Source organism: Desmodus rotundus, chromosome 11 (genome assembly GCF_022682495.2).
Source record: "Desmodus rotundus isolate HL8 chromosome 11, HLdesRot8A.1, whole genome shotgun sequence".
NCBI lineage: Eukaryota > Metazoa > Chordata > Mammalia > Chiroptera > Phyllostomidae > Desmodus > Desmodus rotundus.
The window spans coordinates 85,950,590-85,963,988 of NC_071397.1; the positions used below are offsets into that span (position 1 = coordinate 85,950,590).

The 13,399-nt window shown below is 36.7% G+C and overlaps 1 protein-coding gene across 2 annotated transcripts in view; it reads left to right on the forward strand.

Annotated features, from left to right (window-relative positions):
• The window catches only part of VTA1 (vesicle trafficking 1), a 43,621-nt gene that overhangs the window by 9,095 nt on the left and 21,127 nt on the right, over positions 1 to 13,399 (forward strand). The window contains exons 2-4 of one of the 2 annotated variants that reach the window (XM_045188847.2): positions 5,069 to 5,163; positions 7,566 to 7,693; positions 8,259 to 8,340. In XM_045188847.2, the coding sequence (XP_045044782.2) occupies positions 5,069 to 5,163; positions 7,566 to 7,693; positions 8,259 to 8,340 (305 nt within the window). The remainder of the gene's footprint in view (positions 1 to 5,068; positions 5,164 to 7,565; positions 7,694 to 8,258; positions 8,341 to 13,399) is intronic. The other variant, XM_024551921.3, reaches the window with a different exon arrangement.

Genomic DNA, 13,399 nt, shown 5'->3' on the forward strand with positions numbered 1-13,399 from the left:
AGTGAAACTGTCAGCACTGTATTTCATGTGAGTGCAGGACTTAACATCACCATGTTTTATCATGGTGGTCATTATTATATACAGACAGCAAATAAGTAATGGCCTAAGTTTTGTGTGTCTTTTGGGGTCAGGTTTTAATGAGATTCAGGTTGTTTGAAATAGTCATTTGGGAGATTGGGAAGGCAGGTATCAAGCTTGTTTGTTAATTATGATCTTTTTAATAATGTTGTGCCAGTGGTCTCTGCCGCTTGCATGTCGGTATAGAGAAGAGCGTAGACGGCGTCATGGGTGAGCATGCTTAACCACAGTGATGTGAAAAGAGATTTGGGGTCGGAGGAGATAGGGCGTAATGTCTCAGAAAATTATATTGTGAAATCAGAGCTGGTTGCACAGGGACATTAAAGGAGGTAAGATGGTCACGAAGAAGTAGGGAGACACCGGTGAACTTGGAGCCTGGTGTAATAGGCATAGTTGAATGTTGGAAAAAAAGGATATATTTTTAGAGTGATTGCTTGATGTACTGATTTTGGAAGACTGTGATGGTAGATTGATTATGGAATGATGACATGTAAGGGAGATGGCATACAGTTATTGGGGATCAGGGTCAATAAGAAGAGAGAGCGTGTTACTGTGTATGCACAAGAATTCGATTTGCTTTCTAATCACGGATTATCCAAAATAAAAGTAACTAAGTAAAATGTAATTTACTTCCTCATTTAAAAGAAGGTTTGATATTGGCAGTACCCAGTGTCAGTATGCAAATTCCATGAAATCATTAGGGGTTCACATTCTTTCCCATTGCAAATCTAGAAACAAGCATGTGATTACCTCTTCCAAGGTTGCTTGTGTCCAGGATGTCCACTAGACTTCAGTCATCCCATTTTTGTTCGAGGCAGCAGGGAAGAAAAAGGGGAAAGGATAAGTGAAATCTCGCCCCTGCTATCATTTCCCATTTTAAGTTGACTTTCCAGAAGTGTCTCCCAACAGTGTCCGGTTAAATAATATTAGTCTTATTTACATGGCCATAGTTTGCTTTGAGGAGTATTGGGAAATGACCTGTTTTGGCTGGGTACATTACACCCCCCTAAGAATGTCTTGTTAGTAGGGGAGCTGGGAGGAATGGATGTGGAAAGGCAGCTTGCAGGCTCTGTCGAAAGTATTGGTTACCTGTGTGAACAGAGATTTTGTTGGAAGAACCAAGGTCCATGGGCAATTATAAGCATAACAAGATAAAGTGGAAGAGAGTGGCATGAGCCCTAGACTGGCATGTTAGAAGACACTGAGAAAATGCTGGAATGTAAGTAGCTGTGGAGTACAAAGAGAAAACCAGTCATACTTGCCAATCCTGAGATGGAAGGAATGTAAGAGAATTACAACTTACTACTCAAAAGGACTGCAAATGATTTCTGTAAGTGACATCCAGGTTTTCGTTCGGATAGAGAGAAGGAATCTGAGGAGATGCTTATGAAGCAAAAGTTCTGGGGGATACAGTAGAAGGAATGGGAGCATGGTGAAGAGGCATGGGCTAGGTTGGGGCAAGAAAATATCATTTATACTTAAAAGGAGTGAGAAAGCAGTGAACACTGATTCTTAAGCTTTTGGTCACATGAGTTAATCACAGATCTCCAATATATTATATAAATCATCTATAAATTACATTTATGTATTGGTGTGATAATACTGTATATATTATACAAGATATGAAAAATAGACAGTTTAGCCCTGGCTTGTGTGGCTCAGTGAATTGAGTGCCAGCCTGCAAACCAAGGGGTCGTAGGTTTGATTCCCAGTTAGGGTACAGGCTTGGGTTGCAGGCCAGGTCCCCAGTAGGGGGGGTATGGTTGCCTCCCAACCACACATTGATATTTTTCTCCTTCTCTTTCTCCTTCCCTTTCCTTCTTTCTAAAAATAAATAAATAAAATCTTTTAAAAAATAGAAAATTTTAAAAGCCAAGAAAAATACTAGCATTCCTATTGATATATTTCCCACACCCTAGCCAATTGTTTTGCCAATTCCTGCGGTCACGTGGGTCTCAAAGGCTTCAGCCTCAAAACTGCTTAAGGCAGTGGCTCTATTAGGGAAAGTGTGAGCAACCTTGCAGGAAATGAATTAAACAGGGAGGCCATTAGACTGATGTGACTCTAATGCTATGGCAGCCTATGTACGCAAACTGAAATCCATTCAGAATGCTAAGGACAGGCAGCCAAGGAGGTTTTACCTATAGCCAATCAAATGATTCTGTCTCTCTCCTTCTGCCCTTTTTCTAGATAAGTCTTTCCCCTGGCTTGTGTCAGGGGAGCACTCCCAACCACTGTTAGTTTGGCGTTACCCTATTTGAATTGACTTTTGCTCCAGTAATTCCTAATTTTTTCAGTATGCCTCAATTTATATTTTAACAATGCTCTTAACTAAAAGCCTTCCTCTTAAAAATAAGAGAAATAGCACTTAAAATTCCTTAGAAAATTGGTAATACAATAAGACATAGTAAGATTAAATTAGGCGGAAGAAAAAGTATATTTTCAGTTATAGATGTTATCATGTAAGATATTCGATCTGGGATCTCAGCAAAACCAAACAGGAAACAAAAAGTTAAATTATGCATATTAAAGAAAGAATCACAAATCATTAGGAAGGGTTATTAAGTGATTTTTTGAGGCAGGTGCCAATAACTTGGGGGGAATGCAAATTACAATAGATTAAAGAATTAAATTTGAAATACTAAACCAAAAGAATGACTAGAAAAATCATATAACTAAATACTAAGCCCCTGGAGATAAAAGAATTTCCCAAGCTTAGAAATGATAGGGAAAAGAAATAGTAGCTTTGAGTACAGATTTGAAGCCTGCGTGTTTTAAAACAACAGGCAAATTGAAAGATGACGTAGTATTTACAGCCTATATGTTTATTTATCTAAAGAACTCATGGTGCACTTTAAAAATACAAATGCAAGAAAAATACTGGAAGAAAAGACCTAACAGCTCACAAAGAAGTGTTGGGGGATTGAGTCAGTGTTAAGAAAAAAAGAGCTGACTAAAACAGGCACAGAACTTGAACTAGTCAAAAGAAATATGACTGGTTTAAAAGGGGGAGGGCATTCGACCGTGCTTTAGAAAGCCTTGGGGAGTGGGGAAATTGATATTTAAAACCCAATAGGTAAATGGGGAAAAGACCAAGATAACTTGCTAAGAAGTATGACTAAAGAGAAAAGAGAAAATTTGGTCACACTTGTGATCAAAGAATGGGTATTTAAACTAAAATAAGTGCTGTTTCTGCTTTGTAAGTTAGCATCTGCCTGTCTGTGTCAGAGTGATGATACCCAGGGCTGGTGCCGTGCAGTCAAAATGAAAGCGCCGTGTTCTTGCACCGTCTGGCAGTGCACCTCTGTACAGTCGTATAGACACACTGGAACTCCATTTCTTCTTCTCTCCTTAATCCCTAGGTGGGTCAACCCTAAATTAGATTTGTGGGAATAAATACAAAAATAAATTAAACTTTAAACTCTAAAACTCAATGAGATAGCCCTAAAAGCTTAAGCATTAAAAAGTAGTTCCTTCAAGATAAAATTATTAAAATTAAAAAGCACACAATATACACAGCATTATGTATATATTAATACATTTTTAAAGAAGATATGATTGGGTAGACATCATTGAATTACTAAGCTGTGTTATAAACTAGAAAAATAAAACAGCAATATAGACCCAGTAGACCAGGTAGGCTAAGGAAGCAGAATGAAAAGTTACAGAATGAGGCCCTTTTATCCCATGGAAACTTAATACATGATAATGAATTATAAAAGTGGCATTTAAATCAGTGGGGCAGAATGAGCTATTCTCTTATCTATTCAGAAAATGTTTAGAGAAGACCAAGTACTAGCCTCGATGCAAACCAAGTAGTAAAATTGCAGTCATCATGGAGTTCAAACTCTAGTTGAAGTAGAGACAGGATAAATAAATAGAAGAAAATTGCATGATGACGGGCAAAGTAAAACAGGGAGTGAGGATAGTGCTCACAAGATTCCTTTTTGGGGAAAAAAAACATTATGTTCCTTCTTCATACTGTGGGAAGTGCAACCACAAGCCAATTTGTTAAAAAGCAAATAACCCAATAGAAAATTTGGTGGAAGTTTTTTCTTTTATTTTGATAAATATTCCTAATTCACAAAGGAGAATGTAGGGCAATCCAGTAAATACCTATTTAGTAGTTAGGAAAACGGAAAACCAAATAATGAGACACCATTTTCAACCCTAAAATTGGCAGGAAGTTTAGTGTTACCAGTTTTTAATGAGTTGGGGGTAATGGGTTCTTTTATATGTACGATATAACTGTATAGTAGTACAGTGACCTGCTTGGGGGGACAGTTTAAGAGTAGCTCTCAAAATGAAAAAGGTACACATACTATGACCCAAGAATTCCACTTCTCGGTATTTGCTCTAGGGAACTCTCAAATGTAAACGTGACTTGTAATAATTAAAATCTGGGAGCTGCCCAAATACACTTTAGTGAGAATGCTGTGTCCATACCGTGGAGAACTGCGGCACAAACAGACCTCCAGTGCATAGTGTCGAGTGTAAGAGGTAAGTGACAGACAACATGTACACAGCGGTGGTAACAACAGTTATCACCAGACTGTTCACAGCTCTTGTCATTGAAAAAGCTGTTAGAGAAGTCTGTAGCTTTAGCCTTATCTCTAATGTTTTCATTAATTTTTTTAAAGAGAGTATATTTTTATTGGCATATATAAAAATGATTCAAACAATTCTTTTTATCAGCCTCTGCTCAAATCACGGTTCCCACTATTCCAGCCCATGTTGTATTTTGATCGGCATCACCTATCTGACACTTGGCACGTTGTCTCGCACGTGGGGGTGGTTTTTCTGAGTGACCCAGCTTACCAATTAAGTCACGGGTCCCTCTGACAGCTTAGGACCTGGTCTCCTTTCGACATGCCAAAAGAAAATGCCTTGCTTGGTAAAAATCTGTTACTACATCATAAATTTTTTGCATTCTTGGAATAATATTTATTCTTTATATTTGTAAATAAGATTCATTTTTCTTTTTTTATAGGTCGTTTATATGCGATGCAAACTGGAATGAAGATTGATAGTAAAACTCCTGAATGTCGTAAATTTTTATCAAAGCTAATGGATCAGTTAGAAGCTGTAAGTTAAACTGTGATCATTTATTTTCTGATTAGTGTTTAAAATGCTATTTTACTTCATTTGTGTATTTATGTGTTGTCATTTTAGTTCTTTCCCTTGGCAGCAATCAGCTATGTTATCATAGCTGAGGAAAAAATAGACACAGTTTGTTTCTTTTTAATCTTTTTTTTTAATCATGGGAGTTACAAGCAAAATTCAAAATAGGTCCCATTATCTTTGCATATACCATTATATCTTGTTCCGTATTGATATTGGTGGCCTTTGAGTCATCCCTTCATAAATGATGCACCTGTTCTAACCTTCAATCCTAGAATAATATTTATTGTTCTTTATATTTGTAAATAAGATTCAGATGCGGATGATTGAAATGGGGCGGTGAAAGGAACTTAGTGAAAGGAACAGTGACATAGATATCAGTTGTCTTTCCTCTCTTTCTCTGGTTCTTGGTCACCTTGAATTTCACAGGTTATGGAGAGATACCAATGTGTAATTTCTCAGATTATTTACAAATGTTGAACGTTACTCTGATCAAAGCCCAGTTGCATTAAGCAACATTAAATCCCTTTTGGACATTAATTTATTCTGCTGTAATTATGAGAATATTTATTTTGTTGAAATTTGAAAAATCCTGTCCTGGCCAGTGTGGCCTGGGTGGAGCATCGTCTCATGGACTGAAGGGTCGTGGGTTCAGTTCCTGGTCAGGACACCTGTCTGGGATGTGGGTTCAGTCTTGGTCAGAGCATGTACCGGAGGTAACCAGTTGATGTTTTCCTCTCACATCCATGTTTTTCTTTCCCTCTCTGTTCCCCCTTCCCTCCCTTCCATCCCCCCTTCTTTCTAAATTCAGTGAGTATGTCCTTGGGTAAGGGTAAAAAAATAATCATTAAAAAATACCTAAGTTTAAAAAAGAAGTAAAATTCTAAAGCCTTTTTTAAATATAACTTTATTTTATAATGTCTTTGAGAAAAGCAATTTTAAAACAGTAGTATGGTGCTAAGACTTAATATTTCAGAAGGTCATTTATTTCAGTGTGGCAGTTTGAGTAAAATGTGGGAATTTAGTGTATTGTTTTTTAAATACTTTATAGTATGTATAAGGAAGGCGTATACTGACTGGAAATTTACACAGTTGTAAATTGTGTTGATTTGAGGTTTATGTTTGTCTTAGTTTTTAAAAACTCTCATAATCCAGTTCTCTAAGTTTGTCATCTATGAGGTCTGTCCGGAAAAAGCCCAGTCATTGTTAATACAAAGAGAACAGATCGCACATAGATGTAACCTGGCAGCCAAGGAGAGTGGACTGGAATGTGCATGGGTGAACAATGATGACTTCACTGTACTAGTCAGTGGGGGTGGTAGATGCCATTGAGTGAGCATATGTACTGTGTGGCCATCACATTCAAAATGACTGAGTGAGTAGAGCAATGAATCTGCATCAGATTTTGCATAAAGCTTGAACATTCCTCCTTGGAAACTGTTCAGATGACTCAGAAGGCCACAGCTAACTGGTGGTTGGCAGCTTCATCACGACAGTGTGCCAGCTCATGCATTACGTCTCATACAGAGATTTTTGGCAAAACTTCAAATCACCCAGGTGACCCAGCCCCCCTACAGCCCAGAACTGAAGCTCTGCAGCTTCTGGCTTTTCCCAAAACTAAAATCACCTTTGAAAGGGAAGAGATTTCAGACCTTTGATGAGATTCAGCAAAATGCAACAAGGCAGCTGCTGGCAATTGGGAGAACTGTGTGAGGCCCCAAGGTGCCTACTCTGAAGGGGACTAAGACATCATTGCCCTGTGTACAATGTTTCTTGTATCTTGTACCTTCTTCAGTAAATGCCTCTTTTTCATTTTACACGGCTGGATACCTTCTGGACAGACCTCATATACCTTACTTAGAAATCTCTCTTTACACATGTGCTCTGAGAGATACTGTTTTAGGATATAGTGCTCCTTTTAATCCTATTTTTTAATTTAATAAAAAATTGAAATGGGAATAAATTAAAATTTTCAGTTATATGTGGTTAGGAAAAAATTTTTCTAATTCCAATTTTAGGGTACTGATAGTACATTGGAATATATTATCTTGAAATCTGTGTGATGCTTTAAAGTAAATACTTGGATGTGGTATCTTTTTATTCTTGGTTATTTTGACTTTTAGGGCTAAATTATACTTTCAGATTATCGTATGCATGTTCCCTTAAAATTTTGTGAACATAGGTTTTGTTTTAAATATTTTGGGCTGAGGCAGAGCAATTTTTTTCTTTGCAAGAATTCATTGATAAGTCTTTTACTGAAATAAATAGAAAATAATATACTAAAAATGATTACTGGGATAATTTGTACGTAAGTATGTATTTCTGTAAGTCCAAAATTATAAGCTTTGTATTTGATTTTCTTCTAGCTTAAGAAACAGTTGGGTGATAATGAAGCAGTTAGTCAAGAAATAGTCGGTTGTGCCCATTTGGAGAATTACGCTTTGAAAATGTTTTTGTATGCAGATAATGAAGACCGGGCTGCACGATTTCACAAGTAAGTAAAGCAAAAGAAAACTGAAAGTGGTAAGTTTAGTTACTCTATACCAGAATTATCCAGTTGTGGTTGCACACTTTCAGACTTCCTAATTAAATGGTTCAGATTTTTAAAAGTTACTTTTAGAGTCTCAGGATGATTCTGACCCACAGCAAATTTATGTTTTCAGTAAATATACTCTTAACTGGCCATTCTTTTACATTCCTCAAAATCTTAAGAGTTGATTTTAGCCAAAAACAGAACTCCCACTCCACTAATTCAAACGATTTGTCATTATTGTAATGATACTTAAATGTAAAGAAATGCTCGTGGCTTTATGTGCACTTAGCGAATACTATAATTACATCATCTAAGACCAGTGTTCACTCTAAAGCCTCACTCTACCATATGTACTTTTATATGAGTCTTGTTACTGTCTCCCAATAACAGGTTATAGGAGGAGCTTCGTTATATTCCTAAAATCTGATTTTATTTAAAATATTAACTTCAGAATGCTTTTATAAACATTGGAGTTACATCTTCACGTTTTTGCTTTAAACTAGACTAGCTCTCTTTTCTCTTGCAGAAACATGATCAAGTCCTTCTATACTGCAAGTCTTTTAATAGATGTCTTAACAGTGTTCGGAGAACTCACGGACGAAGTGAGTGTATGTTCTTTATTGTCCTAATAGCCGAAGACTAGTGTTGTTGCCGTTGTTCAGTTGTGTTATGACCGTGTTTCTTTGCAGCAGCATACCTGTCTGAAATGTAACGTAAGCAGAAAGTTGGATGTTAAATTTGCTATACATTTTAAAAAGCATAAGTAAAAGTTGACATTTTTTTAACAATATATATACTTATTGTAGTAAGTTCTTTAAATTCATGTATGTATTTTACCCTTTAACAAATGCGTGACGATTGTATTGAGCAGTACACAGTTTGAGTTTCATGTTATTAAGTGTTTAAATATTACTAAACCTATATGCTGTTAAGTTTCTACACTGATATTTGGTAAACACAGAGCAGGCAGAGGCTTTTTTAGGACTTTTTTCTATTTCATTTCTACTGTTTATGATTTGTTTCTGTTGCAAAATACATACAGAACATGATATTACACAAATTATTTATTGATGTGTTTCTCATAATCATTCTAAGGTAAGTAGAGTGCGTACTCATTTTATACAAGAGCAACCCGAGGCTAAGTGATGAACATTGCTGGGAGTTCAGTGTGGTTTCCACTGTCGCAGGGAAATTTGTCCTCTGAGAAGGGAGAGACTCATCTGCAAGGAGGTAGGGAGAAAGAAAAGCACCGTGGTAAGACCGATAAAGGCATGCTAGATGGGTCATTTCAAATCTGAAAAACATTGCTTTTGGGGATACGATTATTTTTCAAAATGATGAACAGCTCATAGTAAAGTTCCGAACAAAACAGTATATAATCTGTGAGATACTTGCATTTTTGAAAAACAATTTATCAAAACTGTACAAAAAATTCTTCATGTTTGTTTGTAAAATAAAGGCTCAGTGGTTGAAAGCTGGGTTTTTGCGTTGGCAGAGTTGTTCTGGACATTTGAAAATTGTGCTGAATGAGGGACAGCTTTTTCTGTGATTGTTCCTTTTGTTCAAAACACCAGTCGTCCCTGGCCCTTGCCTCCACGGCATTCCCCAGCATTCAGGCAACCAGAAAGCACCCCCAGGTATTTCCAAAACTCCTTTTAGTGTGCAGCACAGAGCCCACCGAGAACCACTGCTGTGCAGTGTGAGACGGAGTGGTAGGAGAGGGAACTGAGACCTGGAGTGGGGAAACTGAAATGCTTCCCCACGGGTGGCCTGTTCTGTGTTGAAGGCCTGGTGGATCCACACTGTTTAGTTCCCTTTCTACTCCCATCTCCTGCTACTGACCTGGATTTCCTTTTCACTCTGATGTGGTAGTATGGGGCACTACATTAGCGACTGGAGGGTGTGGTGGTGATTTAAACATGGTATTATGGAAAGCTTTATATAGTTCAGTCTAGTTTGGAAAGTATCAGGCACGCAAAACAGAATAATGGACCTCAGATTAGAAGAGTAAGTCAAGTCAGGACAAACCCTACCAGGAAAAAGGGAGAAGAAAGGCGAAGCTGGCATAGTCAGTGTCGGAGTGAGCACACTGAACACCTGAGGCCTTCTCTATGACGTTTCTACATGAAACTTTTGGTCTCCTAATTAAATTCTTTTTAAAAAAATAGAGTTATTTTTTTTTTTTACTTGTTTGTTTCTGCAAAAGCCACTGGTTCACCAGCTAGATTACTGTGATTTACATAATTATTTTCCACTTCTCTTTCTGTGCAACCTGTTCTCACTGTCATCATTTTCTGAAGAACCTAGGGACTTTTCATTTCCATTGTAAGTTCATCGTATTTCGTGTTTATCGGGCCAGTCTGCTTACCATCCCCCTAGCTTTCACCTCCAGGAACTTTGTACTTTTCGCTTGCTTTAAGTTTTACCTTCTCTTTGAGTCTTAGCTACATTGTTCTGGACCTTCTATGAATTTCCCCATTCTCTCAGCTCCTCCACCTTCAGAGCCTTGACTCTGTGAATAGGACACAATAAATGTATTGACCTGAGGTTGAGTGCAGTTTGCACACTGAGTAAATACAGTGGCTAGTTAGAATTTCAAAAGCTGTTAATAGGTTAGCTTTTCATTTTTCTATCTGTAGATGGAAATAATGTTCAGACCTGTTTACACAGAACATTCATAACTCTTCCAAAGTGTAGTAGATCTCAACTACTCACAGCATTTTGGTCTATTTCCTGAATTTTTTTCCCCTTTTAATTTCATGTCATTACTCAAAGTTCCACAAAACTAAATAAAGTCTATAATATCTTTAGTCTTTAACTGTTTATATGTATTTTATCTGCCACTGTCCTGTTTTTCAACTTTCCTATTCTGTTTGAGGTATACATATTGAACTCTTTTAACTGTGCCTTATATAATTCCATCTCAGTATTTAATTAAATTTGTTGTCATACAAACTTATAGCATTCCTGTAGCTTTTTGGATTCAGTGTCCCAGTTTTAGCTATAGAGTCACCAGAATAAACTTTAACTTTGTATTGTAGAGAAAGAAATGTTCAAAACATATTTCATTTTCTTACTGTTTTCTTACCTCTTCGTTACTCTATTGTCAATTATTGATAGGCTGTCTTTTGTATTTTAGATTTATATTATTTCTAGCAATGTCTTAAGGAACACATATCATTTTTACCTTTTTTCCTTTATAGTTTTTGGTTTAGGCTTAATACTGCTAATGTAGGAAGAATATGAAAATCACTTATTAAAGATAATATCTCTTGAGTTTCTGCTAATTTGAAAGAATCAAATGAATATGGTATGTGTTCCCGCCCTCACAGACCTTGTGTTCTAACTTGGAAAAAGAAGCAAAATAACTAACTACAATGATAGGTGGTCTGGTAGTGATAAAATACAGGGAAGGGATGCACTCCTACCACCCATCCAGCACTGTACTTAGACGCTTTAAATATATTTGGTGTCATCTTTTCAACTGCGAGGTACAGTGAGAGAACTGAGGGCCAGAAAAGTGTAAGTACCTTGTCTCTAGATGCTGTAGCCAGAACAGTTCTCAAACCCTGAGATAAAGATCCAGCTTTGTCCCCCTTAATTTGCAGTCTGTTGCAGACTGACTGTTTTATAAAATACAAGTAATAATTGAATTACTAGAAAGATGAAACTTAAAAAAGACATGCAAAATACAAGCCTGGTTTGCACTAAGTTTCCTAAATACTCTCAACTTCTCTATTATTTTATCACACACTGGTGAGCACTATGCAGACTAGCACTTGTTCTGGAACCGTATTTTGTTTAGCACTGACCTAGATCCCTCTGTGGAAGACCCCAGTGAATCCTGTTTGTATCCCAGTCCGGACTCTTGCTTCTGGAGAAACAGGGCTGCAACACAACTGGAGTAATTGTGTGACACGTAGCCATCTGGAAGGAGGTAGTCTGTTTAAGGTGCCCTTTACACTGTAAGTTCTGAATCATGCACCATCTTACTGCTATCCTAGAAAGCCATGAAAAAGTGGGAGGGTTTTATCTAAGTACAAAGGCGTGTGTTCTGCACATACACCTGCACTTGACGTTACTTAATTGTAAATGGACTGTTTGTGCGTGCAGTGTCAGTGCAAAGTGCTTCAGAACACGACAGGCATTGGCTTCGAATTCCACATGCCCCTTCATAACTGGATAAGTTATTTGACTTCTGTAAGCCTGTTCCTGCATCTGTAAAATGAAGAAAATTGTGATACCTACTTCATCAAGTATAAAATGTGTATAAAATGAGAAAATGCATATAACGCCTGTAGCAAAGTACCTAGCAGCAGCAAATGCATCAAAACTCTTCATTCTTAAGTTTATTAGTTGATGGATAATGTTCTAGTGTAATGCGTTTAGAGAGGAAATCAGCAAACACATGAAAATTTTAATGGAAACTATTTAAAACTGCTCAATCTTATATATTAGATGAATTTACTTACAAATAAATTTGCACTATATATTGCTGTTAACTATATGGAGGTCCAACATGTATGATTGGCGTCCCAAAAAAGAGAACAGAAATAAAATGTAAAAGAAAAGATTTTGAAGAAATAGTGACCATAGATTTTCCTAAATTGGGTAAAAAAACAGTTATGGATCCAAGAAGCTCATTGAACCCCAAGTAAAATAAATACAAAGAAAACTGTATCTGAGAACATCATCATCAAACCAATGAGGTGCAGCGATAGAAGAGAAAATCTTGAAAGAGCGGTCTTGGAAAACAGTACATTATACACAGGGTGACAATGACTTGAAGGATGGCCGTTGACTTCTCACTTTCTAAAAAAGTGTTTGCAGGAAGATGATGACACTGACATATTAAAGTACTAAAAGAAAAAATAAGCAAATAAACTCTGTCAACTTAGAATTCTCTGAAGAGCAAAGGTATCCTTCAAAAAGCAAAGTAAATTGAGACATTTTCAGGCAGATTAATTCATTGCTAGCACATGTGCACTAAAGATCTAAAGAACTAAAGAGCAGAAAGAAAATTTTTCAGTCTTTCAATTTTTCAGAAGGAAAATAATACCAGGTGACAACTTGGATTTATAGGGAGGAGTGAAGTACATTGGACATAGTATGTAGGTAAATATATATATTTTTTTAACTATAAATATTTTTTTAAAAATATAAACCTATTTAAATAAAAATTATTATACCTATATGTATATATTTGCTTTTTATAGTATTTTTTCCCGTTACCATTTAGTCCCATACACCCCTCTCCCTACAGCAATCACCACACTCTTGTCCGTGGCCATGAGCCCTTTTTCCTTTTTGCTCAGCGCAGAAGAAGGCAAGGTGAGGGGGGGAGAGAACCAAACACAGACGGGACAAATACAAAACACGTGGAAAATTTTAGACCCAAATACAGCTCTATCAGTAAGTACCATAAATGTAAATTCGGGCTAGCACTACCATATAAAAATAGAGATTTTCAGACCAGATAAAAAATAAGCTCTAACTTTATATCGTTTACAAGATGTTTTGTAAATGAAAGAATGGAAAAAATATTCAATGCAAATACTATGTAAGCAAAATTCGAAGTTACCATATTAATATTAGACAAAGTAAACTTTAAGAAGATGTGTTACAAGAGGTAAAGCGGCACATTTTGTAATGATGAAGAGTTCAGTT